Genomic DNA, 16,733 nt, shown 5'->3' on the forward strand with positions numbered 1-16,733 from the left:
AAGCCCTGCTGGACGTTCGGCTTCCAAAAATAGTTCGCAAACCAGAACAGTCACTTCTGGGTTTGCGGTGTTTGGGAGCCAAACGTTTGAGAACTAAGCTGTTCGAAAACCAAGGTACGACTGTACCAAATAAACCACATGAATTAAACAATGAAGATGTCTAATACGCTGTCCACCATAACATTAGAAACATTGCCACACGCATCAATGTAGTTTGAGTTGACAACATGGATCTTTAGGGCATATCGGTTCATATCCTCTTATGAACTGAACCGGATCCTGTGAACATAATATAGAGTGCGCGCCCCAGAGAGAGACTCACCTGGTGCCTTCATTACATATATTTAGGCACCAGGCGAAAACATTTCTCTCCAACCAGGCATTCAGCTGATTAACACTCTTATGGCCTTTTAAATGTGTTTGTGGGAGGGGGAATATCGGTTTGTTTTACTACGTATTTTGTGTCCTCATTTTGTATGTTTATGCTGTGAACCACCCTGTGATCTTTGGATGAAGGGCGGTGTATAGATTTAATAAATAAAAAATAAATATTTAAATCAATCTGAATTACATTGAGACAACTTTATACATACGTAAACACGATCTCTTCCCAGCAGTGCTTGCACCTCCTAGACACAGATTGCCTCCCCGGTGAACCAGTTCAAGTTCCAAGTTGGTCCTGAATAAACAGAATACAGTAGGCTATATGTAAATTATCCAGAGGTTTTAAAGAAATGAAACTGCCCCTGTACGTTTCCCTTCACTTTGATCAAGGCTGGTGCATCTATTCTATTCCCCCCCTTAATGTTTTGCAACCAGAAGATTTGGTAGAAAGAGAGTCTCTTGACCTATACACCAGTGCATAATGAAACAATAACTATGCAAATATTCAAAACAAAATAAAAAATAAAAATATTCCTTCCAGTAGCACCTTAGAGACCAACTAAGTTAGTTCTTGGTATGAGCTTTCGTGTGCATGCACACTTCTTCAAAAGTAGCTTACCACGGAGTATGGGTGGGACTACTGAAAACGTATTTCTGTAAATATATATTTGTGACATCAGCCACCAGCTATTGCATTACTAGGAGAAGTCTCAGCCTCAAATACGCACAGAACCCTCCCCATGAAATACGGGCAGGACAGTATTTGACAAAGTCTCTCCAGAGCCACCTGATTTTAAGCTGCCTAGGTTTTCCAGAGCTATTCAGGAAGCTCAGCAGATACCTGATTTTTCTCAGTGCTTTAAATTTCTAGCCAACAGCTCAATTGATTGTTATTTTCTTCCCAGAGTGAGAAGGAATAAGAGGGAGGAGAGAGAGAGCAGAGGTTTCGTCACTTTAACAGACCCCCCTTAGGTGTGCTGTGTTAGCCACTAAACTGCGGCATTACACTGAGTATAGCTAATCAGAAGAATGCAGGGAAGCTGGAAGTATTTCATTCAAAGCAAAATATTTTGCAAAGATTCCAGATGCATCAGTCAGAAGATGACTTTCTTTATAGAATGTTTGTTAAAATATATTAGCACATTACTAAAATAGTAACATTTCAAAATATTAATATCCCTAAGTTTGCAGCTTATGTCACCAATTTTTGAAGGAACGCTTTAATCCTCCCTACACCAGGAAAAAGCAATTTAACATTGATAATGTTTGGGCTCTGAGCTCCATCTGGTTGCTGCTGATAAGGGCATCCACGTGACAAGGGAATTTTCCACTCTTCGGGCGATTTGCAGCGCTTGCTGAACTTCTAAAAAGCTACCAGCAAAGAAGCTGGGACACGAATTTCATATTAGTGGACAGAACAGGGGACACAGATCACAGGTTAATTCACTGTGGAATATTAATGAGACACGTGTTTATTTGCACACCTTTTTAATTTTTCTAATTTACTGCCTCGAGTAAAATCGCCTGCACTTACTGTACGAAAAATATTTGCTTAACCGTTATTGGAAATCTTTTAAGCAATCCATTTTGTCAGGTATCCAAGGTTTCTCACCTTTGCTTCTCAGCAAAACATTCGTGTCCAGTGTAAAAAGACACTAACACCCAAGACAACTTCAAGGATTGCTCTAAATGAACAAGACATACTCAACGCAGCAAAAATGCCTTCTGCAGATATGGAGGAGGTGGCTACTGAAATTGCGTGTCTCGCTCTACAGCCATTGAAAGTCACTCACTTCCAAAGGGTTTAGTCTTCATTGCAGCAAGGACACAAGTCCTCAAGCTCAACAACTCTGACAATGGGTAGATCACTGCCAGGTTTTTTTTAATACTGTGAGCAGATCACAGACTCTTGAAACTTGGACGCCCCTGACTTAGTCTAATACAAGTAAATTCATTTTGGATGTGCTTTCAAACATTCTCCTCCATATGGCTCCAGAGCTTTACTAGACACTTTTCCCCTGATAGAATATTCAGACCTCACAAAAGCCTGTCTGAATTCTCTCTCTCTCTCTTTCTCAATGATTTAAGCATGACTTCCATCTGAACCCTCAAATGCCTGAAAGTGATCCCACATGAGAGCAGGGCAAACATTTCCCTAAAACGCATTGTTTCCCCTGCAGTGATCCATTCACATGCAGAGAACACAGCACAAAAGGGTTCTCTTATTGTAGCCTCTGCCAGCAATTACATAACTAGATTCCTGTCAAGCATTCATGTCTGCCTGTGCCCTCCTTGAGAAACGCTTGGGGACAGGATGGAATCAAGCCTCATTTTTGTTAACGTTACATTTCTTAAAATACTGTTGAAAAGCTTACGGAATGACAATTATATAAATAAACTTGAAATATGTTTGTAATGAGAAACACATGGCCGAATTCAAAGGGTCACAATCAATGTTATGTGAACACTATTTCTTTTAAAGCTACCCACTCTTAGCAGGCTTTTTAAAATATATATATAAATGAAATGATGTTGATTATCTCTATTATGAATCACACAGGATTTCCCCAAAAAGGTGTTTGAGAGTTAGAGGAAGATGTTCTTTGATATGTATCTGAATGACCAGAGTAGACAGAAAACTCTCACAACAGCATGTAACAATAACTGTAAACTTAACTGTTTAGTTCACATGTTGTCTAATATTTATTACTAAAAACTTGTAGTTTTGTGAACAAGCCGCAGTGAGTATCGGACTTGTATGCTCCTTTCTTTTTTTCAGTTTGCTGCTACTTGGCAGCAAACAGAAGCAACTGCTACCACTTTTAAACCGATTTCCCTAATTCTAGGGCTTCAGCAGTGGTTAAGTCAAATACAGGGAACTTGGTTTGTTTAAACTCTGTTTAGCAAGAACAAGTCAGATCCAAACCATAGTTTCAGATACTGGCTCATTCACAGACTTCTGGCCACTAGACTCCTGCTATGGGAGTAAAAGGGATCAGGCCCAAAGTTAGCTATCTTGTCCAGCAAAAACCTGAAGCTGGTCCTATAATGTTGGGAGAATCAAAACCTGCATGTCATATGATATGAGAAAAATGGTTCAAGGGAGACATCCCCACTAGTCCCTGGCATAAATTTTTTTTTTAAATCAATGTACTTTTAAGTTAGGGACATGGGTGGCGCTGTAGTCTAAACCACTGAGCCTAGGGCTTGCCGATCAGAAGGTCGGCGGTTCGAATCCCTGCAACGGGGTGAGCTCCTGTTGCTCAGTCCCAGCTCCTGCCAGCCCAGCAGTTCAAAAGGACGTCAAAGTGCAAGTAGATAAATAGGTACTGCTCCGGCAGGAAGGTAAACGGCGTTTCCGTGCGCTGCTCTGGTTCACCAGAAGCGGCTTAGTCATGCTGGCCACATGACCCGGAAAAACTGCCTGTGGACAAATGTCGGCTCCCTCGGCCAGTAAAGTGAGATGAGCGCTGCAACCCCAGAGTCGATCATGACTGGACTTAGCTGTCAGGAGTCCTTTACCTTTTTTTTTAACTTTTAAGTTGCCAACTTAGGAAGCAAATTAAAAATGCTCTTTTCAAAGCTACTTCAGCAAGATCTTACTCTCAACTAACATTGATTAAGACTGGTTCGGTACAGTAATTTTTTCTTCTCTGCAAAGGGTTGCATCGTATGACCTTTAATGACCTCTAAAGTCCACTGATAAAAGCCAGAGTCCTGAAATTCTCTGCTTAACAAAAATGCCCGCTTACGAGTAAGAGGCAAGAGGTTTGAGGACTGCAGGATGCGTTTTCCAACCACTTTCAGTTCCTTTTTTTTAATTATAAAGGTCAGGGTATAAAACCATTCATCAATCTTGGGGGCGGGGGGAGGAATCACTGTTCTTCATAGCTTCACTGGATTTCTGAAGGTTCAAGAAAATGCTGCACAAACTTCTCTTGAAAGACCCACATGCACCAATAATTTTGATATATTATGCTAAAAAAATAATGAGATGGGGGTGGAGGATGCCTTGGGGCATCTCCACTGACTTGTAAAGCAGCTGGTGATGTGTACTGTTGGTTTAGGGGAACACTAGGTCAAGAGAAGCTTGCAGACGAATGATTAAATTATCGAAGGCGAATGAGTACATGTGTACAATAGCAACTTAATTCAAAACAGACAAACTAGAAAGAGCTTATTATGGGGGGAGGAAGAGGTAGGCAATAGCATGGATGGTGGGGGCACCAGAAGAAATCTGGAAGTGATAGTATCTCTGTAACAAGACAAGGAATTGGAATACTAATGGTAATCAGTAGGTTGGCTTACAGGCTGAACTAGTTGCTTGCATGGTTTTACAGAAAATAGACTAAGTTATAAACAAAATGAAAATCTGGGGAAACCTTTCCACCATAATCAGCACTCTGACGTGTCAGCTACTCTCCTTCCCACATTTTAAACACTTTCAAGATGGCGGAAGGGAATAAGGAAAACCGCAGTCAAGAGGGCTGACCTCACGTTTTCAACTTTCTGCAATGAAAGCTTCTGAAAGTCTTATCAATGGGAATTCTTTTTTAAAAAAGTTCTTCCCGGTGTATTGATTAGGAAGTATTAGAAATATATATCTCATGGAGTCAGCAATTTAAGTTTCAAGTATTCCTACTGATGAGTGGGGAACAGTTTACAAACAGCTCTCATCTCAACTCTACAAAAACTGCAGTCTTTGTTCACTTTGGTCCATATGCAACACAAATATACCCATTTGGGCTTGGGCTCAGGGATTTCTTCCACTACCCTCATTTCCAGAACTGCTCTCTGTTCCTACAACAAGGATGGGGAACCTGAAGATAAATACAGGCCAGCCAGTATGCCCATGGATGATGTCACAGCTGAAGGACAGGAGGACAGAGTTTAATTCTGCATAGGCTGATAAACAGAGATTCCAGCCCTTTCCCTGCTCTTTTTAAGTTTCAAATTTGTCCTGCAAGGCAACTCCTAATAAGGATCTTGCCCAAGGAACCAAAAAAGGTTCCAGACTCTTGCCCTAGAACTAAGTACAAAATATCTTGTAAGAAGCGCCTGTATTACCTTAAGCAATAAATTGAAAGTTACAGGTCTAAAGTAGTTAAGCGCTCTCCACTACCTTACATTAAAAATCCAAACATCCCACTATCCAAATTACATTATCATGTTTATGTGTGCACATGTTCATGCATGCCCCCATAGTCAAGGTTTTTAATGTTAATGCACAAAAGATTAGAAGGAAGAGAGACTAATGAAATAGAATCTGCAAGCAACACTTGTGGATATAGGTAATAAAGCAGAATTGAGAGCTGTAAAAACCACTTGCTTCAATGTATACGGACTGCACTCCACGCACAGACGTCCTTCACCTTTTTGCAACATAGAAGCTGCAATCAAACCCTGAGCCCTAAAACACAGGACGGCACCCTGCTTTCACTCCAAGGAAAAGTGGAATATATGTGTATTTGAGCACTGAAGAGAATGGAAAAAATCTGCTCAAGCGCAAACATTCAGACTCTCAAGGGAAATGGGTGTAACACTAGTTATGAAGAACCTCTGGCCCTATGCATGACGCTGTTAAGAGTCCTCTTCAAAACCCAGTTAGTCAAGGGAGCTTTGCCACGATACAGGAAAAATAGCAAGCATGCAGTTTATTTAACCAAAGAGGTAACAAGTAGTTGACAAACAGGAAGGGACTGTAAAACAGATGTTGTACCTACCTGGCTACAGAATACATGAAAAGAAAGTCATTGTCTGGTGATCCAGGAGTCTTGCTATAGTCAGTATATTTCTTCTGGGTAGTACTTTTGATATCCTTCATCACAGACTCCATTTCTTTACTTAAATTGGTTTCTGACTGTAAAAAAAGAAAGATGGCTGACTTCACTTAGCTACAGTAAGGGGTGATTCCAGAATTAAAGACACCCTCGGAAAGTTAAGAATTACTTTTACGAATTATGTAACAGTCATACATCAACAGCTGAAATACTGAATTCTACAGAATGAAACTAAATCTAAACAGTTATGGTGATGGACGAAGCACTCTTAAAATGGTACAATTATTTCTATGTTTTATTGTAAACCGCCTTGAAGGAGTTTGCCCTCAAAGGCACCATATCCATTTTATAATAAACATATTCAACTAGGCATACATTGGAATAAGTCAGCATGAACACAGAATTTTAAAGCACTAATACATCTCAAGAAAAAGTACTGTTTTAACTTATCTATAACTAAGGCTGGAGCACAGTAAAACTTATAATTTTAACTGCACCTTTTTGAATGTCACTGTGAAACTTCAAAATGCATAAAAGTCCTAGTAAAAGGAATAATCTGCTCTCTTGACTGACACACTTCAAATGGTTTCTAGTTACAAGTGATTGATGCTTTGAATCATAAAGAAATTATGAGTTCCATGTAATACAATTCAGTTCTGCATAAGATGAGAAGCTGCAAAAATGACTTTTAATGACCAATAAATACATAGACTGAAATGCAGGAGCAAAACGCTCACATAATCATATCCTATTTTAAAGGTGATGTAACAGAGCTTAACTGTTAAAATGTTAACGTTATTTAAGCTCTTAAGTGCTTAACAGAGAGATGGGAGAGGATATTCAGCTTTAAAATTCTACAAAGCACAAATGAGTTTGGGGAAGGAGAGAGAAAGAGAGAATGAAAAGGAATGTTGAAAGATGGAGACAAATTAACAAGGATCTTTCTGCCTTACACTGATGCTTACTGGGAAAGTTCCCAGCTGCTCTTGAAGATCTTCCACCTCCTTTATGAGATCTTGCATATTCTTGTTACTGTGACATTGCCAAAGGCTCCTCTCCACACTGTTGCCAGGATAACATGGAAGAACGCTGTTAGCAAACTGCCTGCACAGAGGACAAGTAAATTCTCCTTTGTCCACTGAAAAGCCCTGGAGAACCTGGTCGTTCTAAAGGAAATAAAAATACAAATGAATTCGTGAAGCGACAATGCTAAGTTCTAGTGACAACAGCAAGGCCAGAAATAAAAGAACAATTGCTCAGCTACAAGTTAAAGTGTAGTTATTTTTGTAACCAACCAATTTAACGAATAAATGCTTAATGTTAAAGACTTCTAATTATTCAGACAACCTTTTCATCACTGTAATGCAAACACAGAATTCCCAGCTTTGTGTTTGCCTTTTAATGCCAGTGCAAGGTCCATTTGCAGCAGAAAACCAACAAGCAGGAGAGGGATATTAAGGGAAGAGCATTTTGGGGGTGGGTGGGTGGACTTTTTTTTTAAGGGTCCTTAATGATAAGTACTCTCTACTTGTAAATTATAGCAGCAAATATTCAATTCTCTGTAGACATGGCAACAGTGCTTCTCTAGGAAAAGAGAACTGAATCATCCTTTTCCTATCCTAGGTATCTGTAACAACCTCAACAAAACACTTGAAAGACTATGGACCGGGTTCAACTAATGTTTGCACTGATGTACCAGTCTCCATGGTGTCGCATTGACTTCCTCCCATAAGCTTTGGTATGGAAACTATCTTATTTGAATCTGTTAGATGAAGCCCGCGAAGCAGTAATTTAAGCCCCATTGCTGCCTCACCTGCACAGCTCATCACTGCACACCATAGTCAGATGTTTCTAACATAGCAGACCAGCAAATTCAAATGTTACCAAACACAACAGAGGCAGAGTACTGTGGAGCCCATCCAACTACAATGAAATAGTACAGCTTTGAAAACTTATTTTTGTATTTTTCCTGGCCAATACCATAATGCATTATATATGAGAGTATTTAAGTGGGGAGAGGTGGGGGGGGGGGAGATAAAGCATTGCATTGTATTTCAAAAGATGGATTTTGCAGCTTCTTTAAAAAATCCAGATGGTACATAAAGGCATCACTGGGATTCTATCGATGTCAACAGCAAAGCCTATAGTATTTTTAATGAGTAAAAAAGCTCAATATCCGGAAATTTCCATTTTAACTTACCCGCAATGATTCCATGTAGGATTTATGGCAATCTATGTGTAACGTGTGGCCACAGGTTTGTACATACACGCCTCCTTCCCAGCCAATTGATACCGATTGCAGACAGGAACTCTTTTTAAAAAGGGGGGGGGGGTAAAAAAACAAAACATATATATTTCCACCATCAATTAAAATGTAAATTAATCACAATTAAAATAAATTACATGTAATTAGTTGTTTAATTTAAACATAGAAGTGAAGACCATGAAGAAGCCAGGGCCAGACACCTTCCCTATGGAATTCTACAAGAAAGTAAGGTTTTTTATTCCTAATCATCTATGTGTTTATCAAAAGGTCTTCGTATAAGGTTCCTGTTCAACTTCCAATGTATGATGCATATATTTCTGTTACATCTAAGCCTGGTAAAGACCATGACAATTTTTGCAAGTTATAGGCCAATTTCTTTAACTGGAACAGATGTTAGGGTATGAACAGATATTCTGGCTAATAAGAGTTCAGGCAGTGGTATTAACTGTACTGCATGTGAATCAAGCAAGTTTTATTCAGCATAGACAGGGAGCTCATCACCCAAGACTGGCGACCCAACTGGCTGCTTTAAACAGTCTTAGAACTGATCCAGCTGCACTTATTTCCTTAGATGCTGAAAAGGTCCCGTTAGCACTCACCTGAAAGGTGATTCTCAGCGGATGCTAGGATACCACCAAAGCAGTTTATGTTTGCTACTTTGGACAAATGTAGATTTTCTAAAGAATTTATAAAGTAGGTTAAAATTTTATACTTCTCACCTAAATCGCAAATAAGCCTGGAAGGATTCGATGGTCTGTGGACCATACTACCTGGCTACATTTGAACATATTTATTACAGATATCAGTTTCATGACGATACCTATTTGGACATATGGAGGGCTCATATGAATTTATGTTTAATTTAAAATGAACGAATTGATTGTTAAGTATCATAGATGTGAACTGCTGCTGGTTTTTCCTATTATTATTATTATTATTATTATTATTATACACAGTACTATTTATTATTCTAGAAAAAGAGGTGACATGAACTTCTCCCTTGTTCTCTTAGAATGGCAATGGCACACACCTGAAAGTTGCTGGAAATGAGCTCCATTGAGGTCCAGCTGAATAAAAGCCGTGTGTGTGTTTAAAAAATTGGAAAAAGTAACTTTAGAAAAACAGGATTTGTTCCGCTATTCCTTAGCTGAGGTGAACAAACTATTCAAGGGCTTTAACAGAGGTTTCTGTTTCTGTGCCAAAAGAAATTTAAGGATTAATTATTTCCTACTGTGACCATTTTAGCACAATAATGATCTGGAAAGCTGAAAGAAAGCAAAAACATTTGATCCAAGTAATATCTGAGTTGGACTATACTTTTTTTAAAAAAAATCAAAGAGTAATTCAGTTTCCTAAGTGGGAGGATTCCCAGTGCACAAAATGCTGCATTTCAGAAAGGTCTAGAATTGCTAATAAAGTGCTCTGCTAATAGGTACCAAGGCACTTCAGATCTTTTCACACAATCAAATGCATTTTTAACTAAACAATAAAAATGACTAAAACGTTTGAAAGGGATGAAAATGTTCTTTTGTGTGCAGAGGGTTATGCATCCACCCCAAACTATTCATTCATCAGTTGGCTAAAAAGGAAGCATGCTTTTAGATTACAATTTAAGTAAATTCTGGTTTTATGGGAATATTTTAACTAGATATAGTAACAAGGTCTACCTGCTAGTTGTTGAAAAGCCATGTTTAGTGCCTCCCAATTGCTCTAAGGAAAGGGTATAAGGATGTGAAATTATTTTGTTTCCCCTCTACAGAGGGAAATATTATTGCATGTGGCTTTGCTCCTTTCAGCAAACAATGTAAATGAGAGGTAGAAGATATGGCAACAAAGTGAAGCAGAAAATGACACCCGATTTCTTAGTTCATGACTCCAAACATTTTTTAAAATTCCTTCAGTTGTATATTCATTTCACAAACAAGGAGTTGTAATCAGGATCCAGCCAAATTCACCATTCCATTTGTAGGTGACAAATTATGCGGAGCAATTTCAATATTTTTTTTTTCTGAACTACAACTACAGGGCCCTGAAACAGTTTGCCAGGACAATAGTGTACTCCTCTCTCCTTTTTTTTGCGCAAACATGCTCGTATCGTTCAAGAGGCATTCTTAGGAGGAAATGTGATGAAGGTCAGGGCTCTATTCCATCATTGCTGATCCCAGTACCAGAGTCAATAGTTTTTAAACAGGGTTTTGTTTTTTGGAAGGAGGTGAAGAAGAGGAAGAGGAAGAGGAAGAGGAGGAGGAGGAGGAGGAGGAGGAGGAATGGAGATGAAATCACTGCCACGAAGAAGTGCTCTCTCTCTTTCAAATTGCACTCCTCTTCTGGGAGACAAAATGCCCTTAAAACTGCTGGTTTGCCACAGTCCTAATTATGACACTGATAAACAACTATTTTCACTGCAGAGCAAGCATTTTAACATACATGTCCTAAACTGAACAGTGTGCACAATCAGAGACAGGTTCTCGCAGACGCTAATCCCCGTGGAACCCTCACAGAGATCATTTGAAGGAATTCGTAGTTGGTATTTGAATTCAACAAAGTCGTAAGAAAAATTATAGCAGTTAATATAGCTAAATATTTAAACGAAGCGTAAGAAACAAAACACCGTCGCAACATACTGCTGCGGAAAACTTACATCTTTAAAGAAGTGCTGTAAAGTGGCGAGGCGGGCTTCGTACACTGCCGCACAAGTATCCCAAGGATAAATCTGCTCCTTTTCAGAGGTTGGCAGCTTCTTGGGCTCAGTAGTATTGCGGCATTGCCCCAAAACTGCAGAGAGAAAGAGAAATAATGTCATCATCAGCAGAGCAGGAAACGAAGCACAAAGCCACTTCCGCCTATAGGCAGGAGGTGGCGTTGCGGGCATCACGACCCGAGCACATGCGCAGGGGCTGAAACACAGCCCCTGCGCGATTGGCCGGATTCCCGGTGCTTCTCCCCAGAGGCTGACCAATCCGGTCGGCTGAGGGGAGGAGCCAACAGCCCTTTAATTGGGAGACGGTGGGAATCCTTCCCCCTCTACTTTTTAGCCACAGATCACATCCACACCATATTCTCCCAGCAGGACATGCACTCTTGCCTGGCTAGGTCCATGGCTTCCTAACCAGCGATTTTGCTGGCAGAAATGTGTTTGCAAAGTGTGATAATGCACCTTGCTTTCCTGGATAGCAGATGGAGAGGGTGTGCATGGATAGAAACCTCTGGCTTCTGCATGGTCTAGAACGCAGCATACAGTGCAAAGGTAAGAATCCTGTCTGTCGCCCCACCCACCTGTGTCTCTGACCCTGTCCATAAGGGGCATGTGGAGGTTGCCATGATGGGGCACACAACCCCCAGGGAGAAAAAGGTTCCTCGCTTTGGTTTTATACAACAAAAAGCTCAAGAATATAACCATGTGAGATGGCCGTATGTACACTTTTCTTGCAGCTCCTTGCTAGCTGCCGTTAAAATATTCTCAGATATCTACCTATCTCCTTCCAACTCAGTAAGCTGTTTCTTACCTGAAGAGGCCTGTAAGAGCACAACTAATCCAGCCGGTCGCTCCTCAGTGGAAGGGCCGCTCTGTCCACAAATAACACAATCATACACAGCTTCGGGGACATGCTGTTCTGCTGTTGCTATCTCCATAGCAATTTCTGCATCTGGTGACTCTAAGGATCAGAGGAAAGAAACTGTATTAGTGAAGAACTGACACTCTCGTAAGTAAATGGGTAAAATGCAACGTAGGCCTGTCAGTTGGACCATTATGACAATTATAAAATGCAGCGTGTTACTATTTTCAACCTAAGGATGGTACATATATTTAATTTTGTCCACACTGAGCTTTATCTCCATGCTACTATAAATCATTTTTATGTTATACAGAGAGAGAGAGAGAGAGAGAGAGTGGGTGGTAGGGCAAGCCTGTCCCTACCTCCACTACAGGAAGAGACTGAGAAGTTGCTGCATTGGCCAGTTTTGTAATCTATATAGCTGCAGCCAACATATGTACACAAAAAGAAAAAATGCACATCAAATCAAACAACCACCACCATCACTGATTTATTAATTAATGTGGAGGCACTGGAATGTTCCATGTGTTTCATCTCAATAGCCCCTTATCTATCTAACTCCTGCATTTCCAATCCAAACTTTGAAAAGTTGGGACTTGGTATGAGGCAACGGATGAGAAAAACCAGAACATCATTTAAAAAGCATAATGTGGGATGTTTCTCTCACTGAGGAACTACAACAGGGGTGGGGAACACTTTTAGCCTGGTGGGCCAGATCATTATCTGTCCCCACCCACTTGGACCAACTTTGGCAGGGGAGTGAGACAACCCACTGGCCAATAAACCGATGTAATCAGATAAATTATAGGTGGGTTGTTCTGCCCACTTGTCAAAGTCCCTTGCAAGGTGCTTCTGAAGCCCCCAACAGCCAGCTGGTTGCCAGGAATCACAGCACAAGGAGCTTTGCCAGCTCTATGGTGAGCAAAACCCCAAGCATTGGGCTGGCAAAACTGCTTTCTGCAAAGATTGGCTGCACATTCAAGTCCCTGACGGGGAACTTCATTATCACAGGCAAGGAGAAAAGTGTAACCCTGGTCACAGGGAAGATGCTGTTTTCCTTTAGTTTCATAATGGCAATGCTGCCAAAGGACAAAATCGGGGGGGGGGGGGGGCATGGAGCAGGAAGAAAAGAAAAGCATATTGTCTTTGACACTTAAGCTTATTGTTATTGACACTATATGCACTTTTACCACCACCCAGTGGCAAATGGAAGAACAACAGATGAAATGAATACAGTACTGTAATTTGCATGTTTAAAAACCAGTGCATTTCTATATTAATTTCTCTAGTTATGCACTATAGAAGTGATCCCTAAAAGTATAGTCTTTCCATATTAATTTATCTCAGGGAAGGTAGACATTATGTGAATAGGAAATAGGAAAACAACCTTTCTCCTATATGTTTTCAACCTATAAAGGAATTCCGGTCTCCATTTCCAAAGATAAAAAAGAATCCATTAGGAAAGCTTTCCTAATAAATCACTTTATAAAAGCTTTTTTAAAGGCTTTGGAAATATAATGGCAAGCATTTTCAACTGAGTACTGAATATTAACACATTCAAATGTTAAGACTTGCTGTGACAGAGAAGTCAACCACACTATACAAATCAATCATCAATCTACAGAATCATAGGATATCTATCTGTATAGAAAACAATTCATTAAATTATTGTTTTAACCATTACATCTGGTTATCCCTCCAGCCACAGGCTGCACAGCCATGCAGAAGGAACATCCTGCACTGAGTATTCCTGTACTTGGACAGATTATTAAAATGTGTGTTTCAACTTTTCCTGCTGAAATCAATAGGATTTGAATACGCAATGTTTTGATTACTAACTACACAACAGCAGGACCATAGCAACAATAAGGATGCCGCCTCTGTTGTTCAGTATAGGGAAGGAGCAAGCATCTTCAATAATATCACTGATTTATTAGGCAATTGCTATAGCTGCTTGAAAATGATTAAATCAACCAGTTAACTAAAGACAGCATATCTTGTTAAAGTGTCCTCATTGCTGTGGCGCATGAAAGCAGCACACAGTGAGTGACTTTAGATTTTGGCACAAAATCCGTGTGTTGTTTAATAACGGTTAAAAAAAAAGTTTTCCAAACCAGATTTCAAAGCCACTGCAGTACAGGCCTAAATTCAAAACTTGAATATATTACTTTAAATAAAGCAAATGCATAGTTCATAGTTATGCAGTTCGATCATACAGGCTGGAGAACATTACATGTAGATCTAGCTAAAAGGATACAGCAGCTCAAAAGCAATATGTGCAAGCGTTATTATTAACTGGAATTAGTGGATTCTGCACACAGCTTTATTGTAAGAGAAGGGAACATTCTCAATGGTTCAGAAACAGCCATTCTTTTCCATTATGGTATATAGTGGGTCATATTGAGATTACCTAGGCATTTGTAAGCAACTGGGAAAATAAATGAAAACAATTACCACTACACTAGGGCAATTGCTACCACTAACCACAACTGGTTTTTTAACCAGCAAATAGCAGATTATGTACTGTGAATAAAGGAACTGTGGATAAAATGTATGGTTGGTACTCATAATTGACCACAGACAGCTTTCAAAAATGACAAATGTATACATTTTTAAAAACGAAACAGAGCAAAACCCTCAAATGAAATATCAAGTAGCACTAGATTTCTGAAACTATCTCAGCCAATGTATCTGATCCATGAGAATAATGCCTAACTTGACACTAAATATTGTGCGTTTCTGCAACGCCTTACAGTAAGCCAGAGGTCACCAAACTATGGTCTGCGGGCCAGATACGGTCTGCCAAGCTCATTAATCTGGCCTGCGAACCTTGCCGACCCTGCCGCCCACTTGGTTAGTCCCCGCGCTAAACGGGCACGGTGCAGAGGCCTCGCTGCGTGGAGACTGACTTCTGCGACGTGGCACGGCTTCTGATGGGCTGCAGGAAGCTCCTGCAGCCAATCAAAAGCCGCGGGTGCCTCTGGCATCAGACACTGGATCTACCAGTTATGTGGCTAAACCAGAAGACTGAGCCACTACTTTTATGGCAAAAACAACAACTTTCGTTGAGGGTTCTACAATGAACTCCAGTGGGGAAGCTGTTTCTCGCTCCCTTCAGTCTAAATATCCTGTTTCTTATAATTAAATGTGCCCTAGGAAACAATACTTCTTTAGCCTCATTTGCAAACATCTTGAGACCTGGGGGAAAAAACCACATTAAGAAAAATGGAGAATAAAACCTTACCAACATCCATGGCGGTTTCCATAAAGCTTTTCTGCCTTGATGCAAATTCAGCCAACAACTTTTGTTGCCTCTCCCTGGCCTTCTGTCGCCTAGGTGAAAGAGAAGAAGGTGGACAATTGTGAACAAATGCCAAGACAGCTCAATTTCATAAGCTCTGGTTTTTAGGTTGGCAGAGTACAAGAAGATCTTAAACATTGCATAAAACCCGAAACTGTCATTTTTGCCAGATGTTATTGCATGTCAATCTCCCAAGACCCCAAAGCTTTAACTACCAAATATACCAGAAGCCCTTGATGTATGCTTCCTCTCTACCTCTTCCTTCTCCTCTTAGTTGAACTCCAGGCAAGTCTAAGACAGGAGCAGAACATGCTCCACCCACACTGCAGAGAGGGCTTTATTGACCACACTTTATTAATTGATTAAAATATATCCTCCATCCAAGCATTTCAGAGTGGGGCACAGTAGTAATTAAAACAACAACTCCCAACTACAGATCAGGAATGGATGCACAATGAAGCAGTAAAGAATCTTAAAAACAGAAGCGATGGCCATTACAAATGGTTGAATAACCCGGCTTTAGCCTGACACCAAAATAAAAAGAAGATTGGTGCCAGAGAGGAGGACATTCTGCAAGTAGGGCACCACTACAGAGGAGACCCTCTCCCACATAACGGCATGTTGTGTAACACATCAAGACAGTATGCTAAGGAGCCTTGGTCTTCCCTGGAAAATCTCAAGGCTTGGTCAAGATAGTGTGGGGAGAAGTTCGATTGCAGGTATCGAGGTCTCAAGTTGTCTAGGGCTTTATAGGTCTCTTGTGAAAAGATGTGGCAGATTATTATTATTATCAATTAAATTTGTATACTGCCTTCTGTCCGTAGATCTCGGCGATTCACAACATAAAAAATAAGATTAAAAAAAAAAACACATTCACAGCAGGATAAAATGTATGCAGAAAATGAATGTTGATATTATTAGGAACCTGACTCAGTTAAAACGCTGGGGTCTTGAACAATGAAAAACCATGCTTTTACTGTCTCAGAGAGATGTGAGCTTCCCTAAAAGCTCTAGAAACAACACAAAAGCCTACAGAAAACGTAATTACACAGCTAGTGGAAATGTTAACTCAACAGCACAAACCACTTGTCAAGAACAAATAAATCAGAATTCTTCTGCCCTAGATATAATGCTTTTTTGCCATTATCCTGTCACAATAATGGACTAATTAGTAGTCGATATACGCAAAGGACATGGCACCAAATATTTTTCATAGCTTTAACAAGTGCGTAAATCCTCTCACCCAAATTGTGGCTTTCGATGAGAGGAATATGCATAGGCAAGTTTTTACTCCCATAAAAAAAAATTATGTAACTTATGCAGTTAAACTTCTGGATCTTCAAGGATGCCAAAGATTTAGCGTATGCAATTTAAAATCACTGTCACATCGTCACCATCACTTATTATATGACAAGTGCAACCGAGTACCCAGTTAAGCACAATTT

At 40.1% G+C, this 16,733-nt stretch overlaps 1 protein-coding gene and 1 non-coding gene across 3 annotated transcripts in view; both read right to left on the reverse strand.

Annotated features, from left to right (window-relative positions):
• Positions 1 to 534: 534 nt before the first annotated feature.
• The window catches only part of LOC117057578 (E3 ubiquitin-protein ligase UBR3), a 61,436-nt gene continuing 45,237 nt past the window's right edge, over positions 535 to 16,733 (reverse strand). Inside the window, exons 24-30 of one of the 2 annotated variants that reach the window (XM_033168433.1) lie at positions 15,232 to 15,320; positions 11,937 to 12,086; positions 11,072 to 11,205; positions 8,365 to 8,475; positions 7,130 to 7,330; positions 6,108 to 6,244; positions 535 to 679 (exon numbers count right to left, since the gene is read on the reverse strand). In XM_033168433.1, coding sequence (XP_033024324.1) covers positions 568 to 679; positions 6,108 to 6,244; positions 7,130 to 7,330; positions 8,365 to 8,475; positions 11,072 to 11,205; positions 11,937 to 12,086; positions 15,232 to 15,320 — 934 coding nt within the window. In that variant the 3' untranslated portion in view covers positions 535 to 567. Of the gene's footprint in view, positions 680 to 6,107; positions 6,245 to 7,117; positions 7,331 to 8,364; positions 8,476 to 11,071; positions 11,206 to 11,936; positions 12,087 to 15,231; positions 15,321 to 16,733 lie in introns of both variants that reach the window. The other variant, XM_033168425.1, reaches the window with a different exon arrangement.
• Positions 13,217 to 13,314, reverse strand: LOC117061694. The gene has a single exon (XR_004428126.1). It is a non-coding gene; the product is annotated as a small nucleolar RNA U3 (small nucleolar RNA).

Source organism: Lacerta agilis, chromosome 1 (assembly GCF_009819535.1).
Source record: "Lacerta agilis isolate rLacAgi1 chromosome 1, rLacAgi1.pri, whole genome shotgun sequence".
Classification (NCBI taxonomy): Eukaryota; Metazoa; Chordata; class Lepidosauria; order Squamata; family Lacertidae; genus Lacerta; species Lacerta agilis.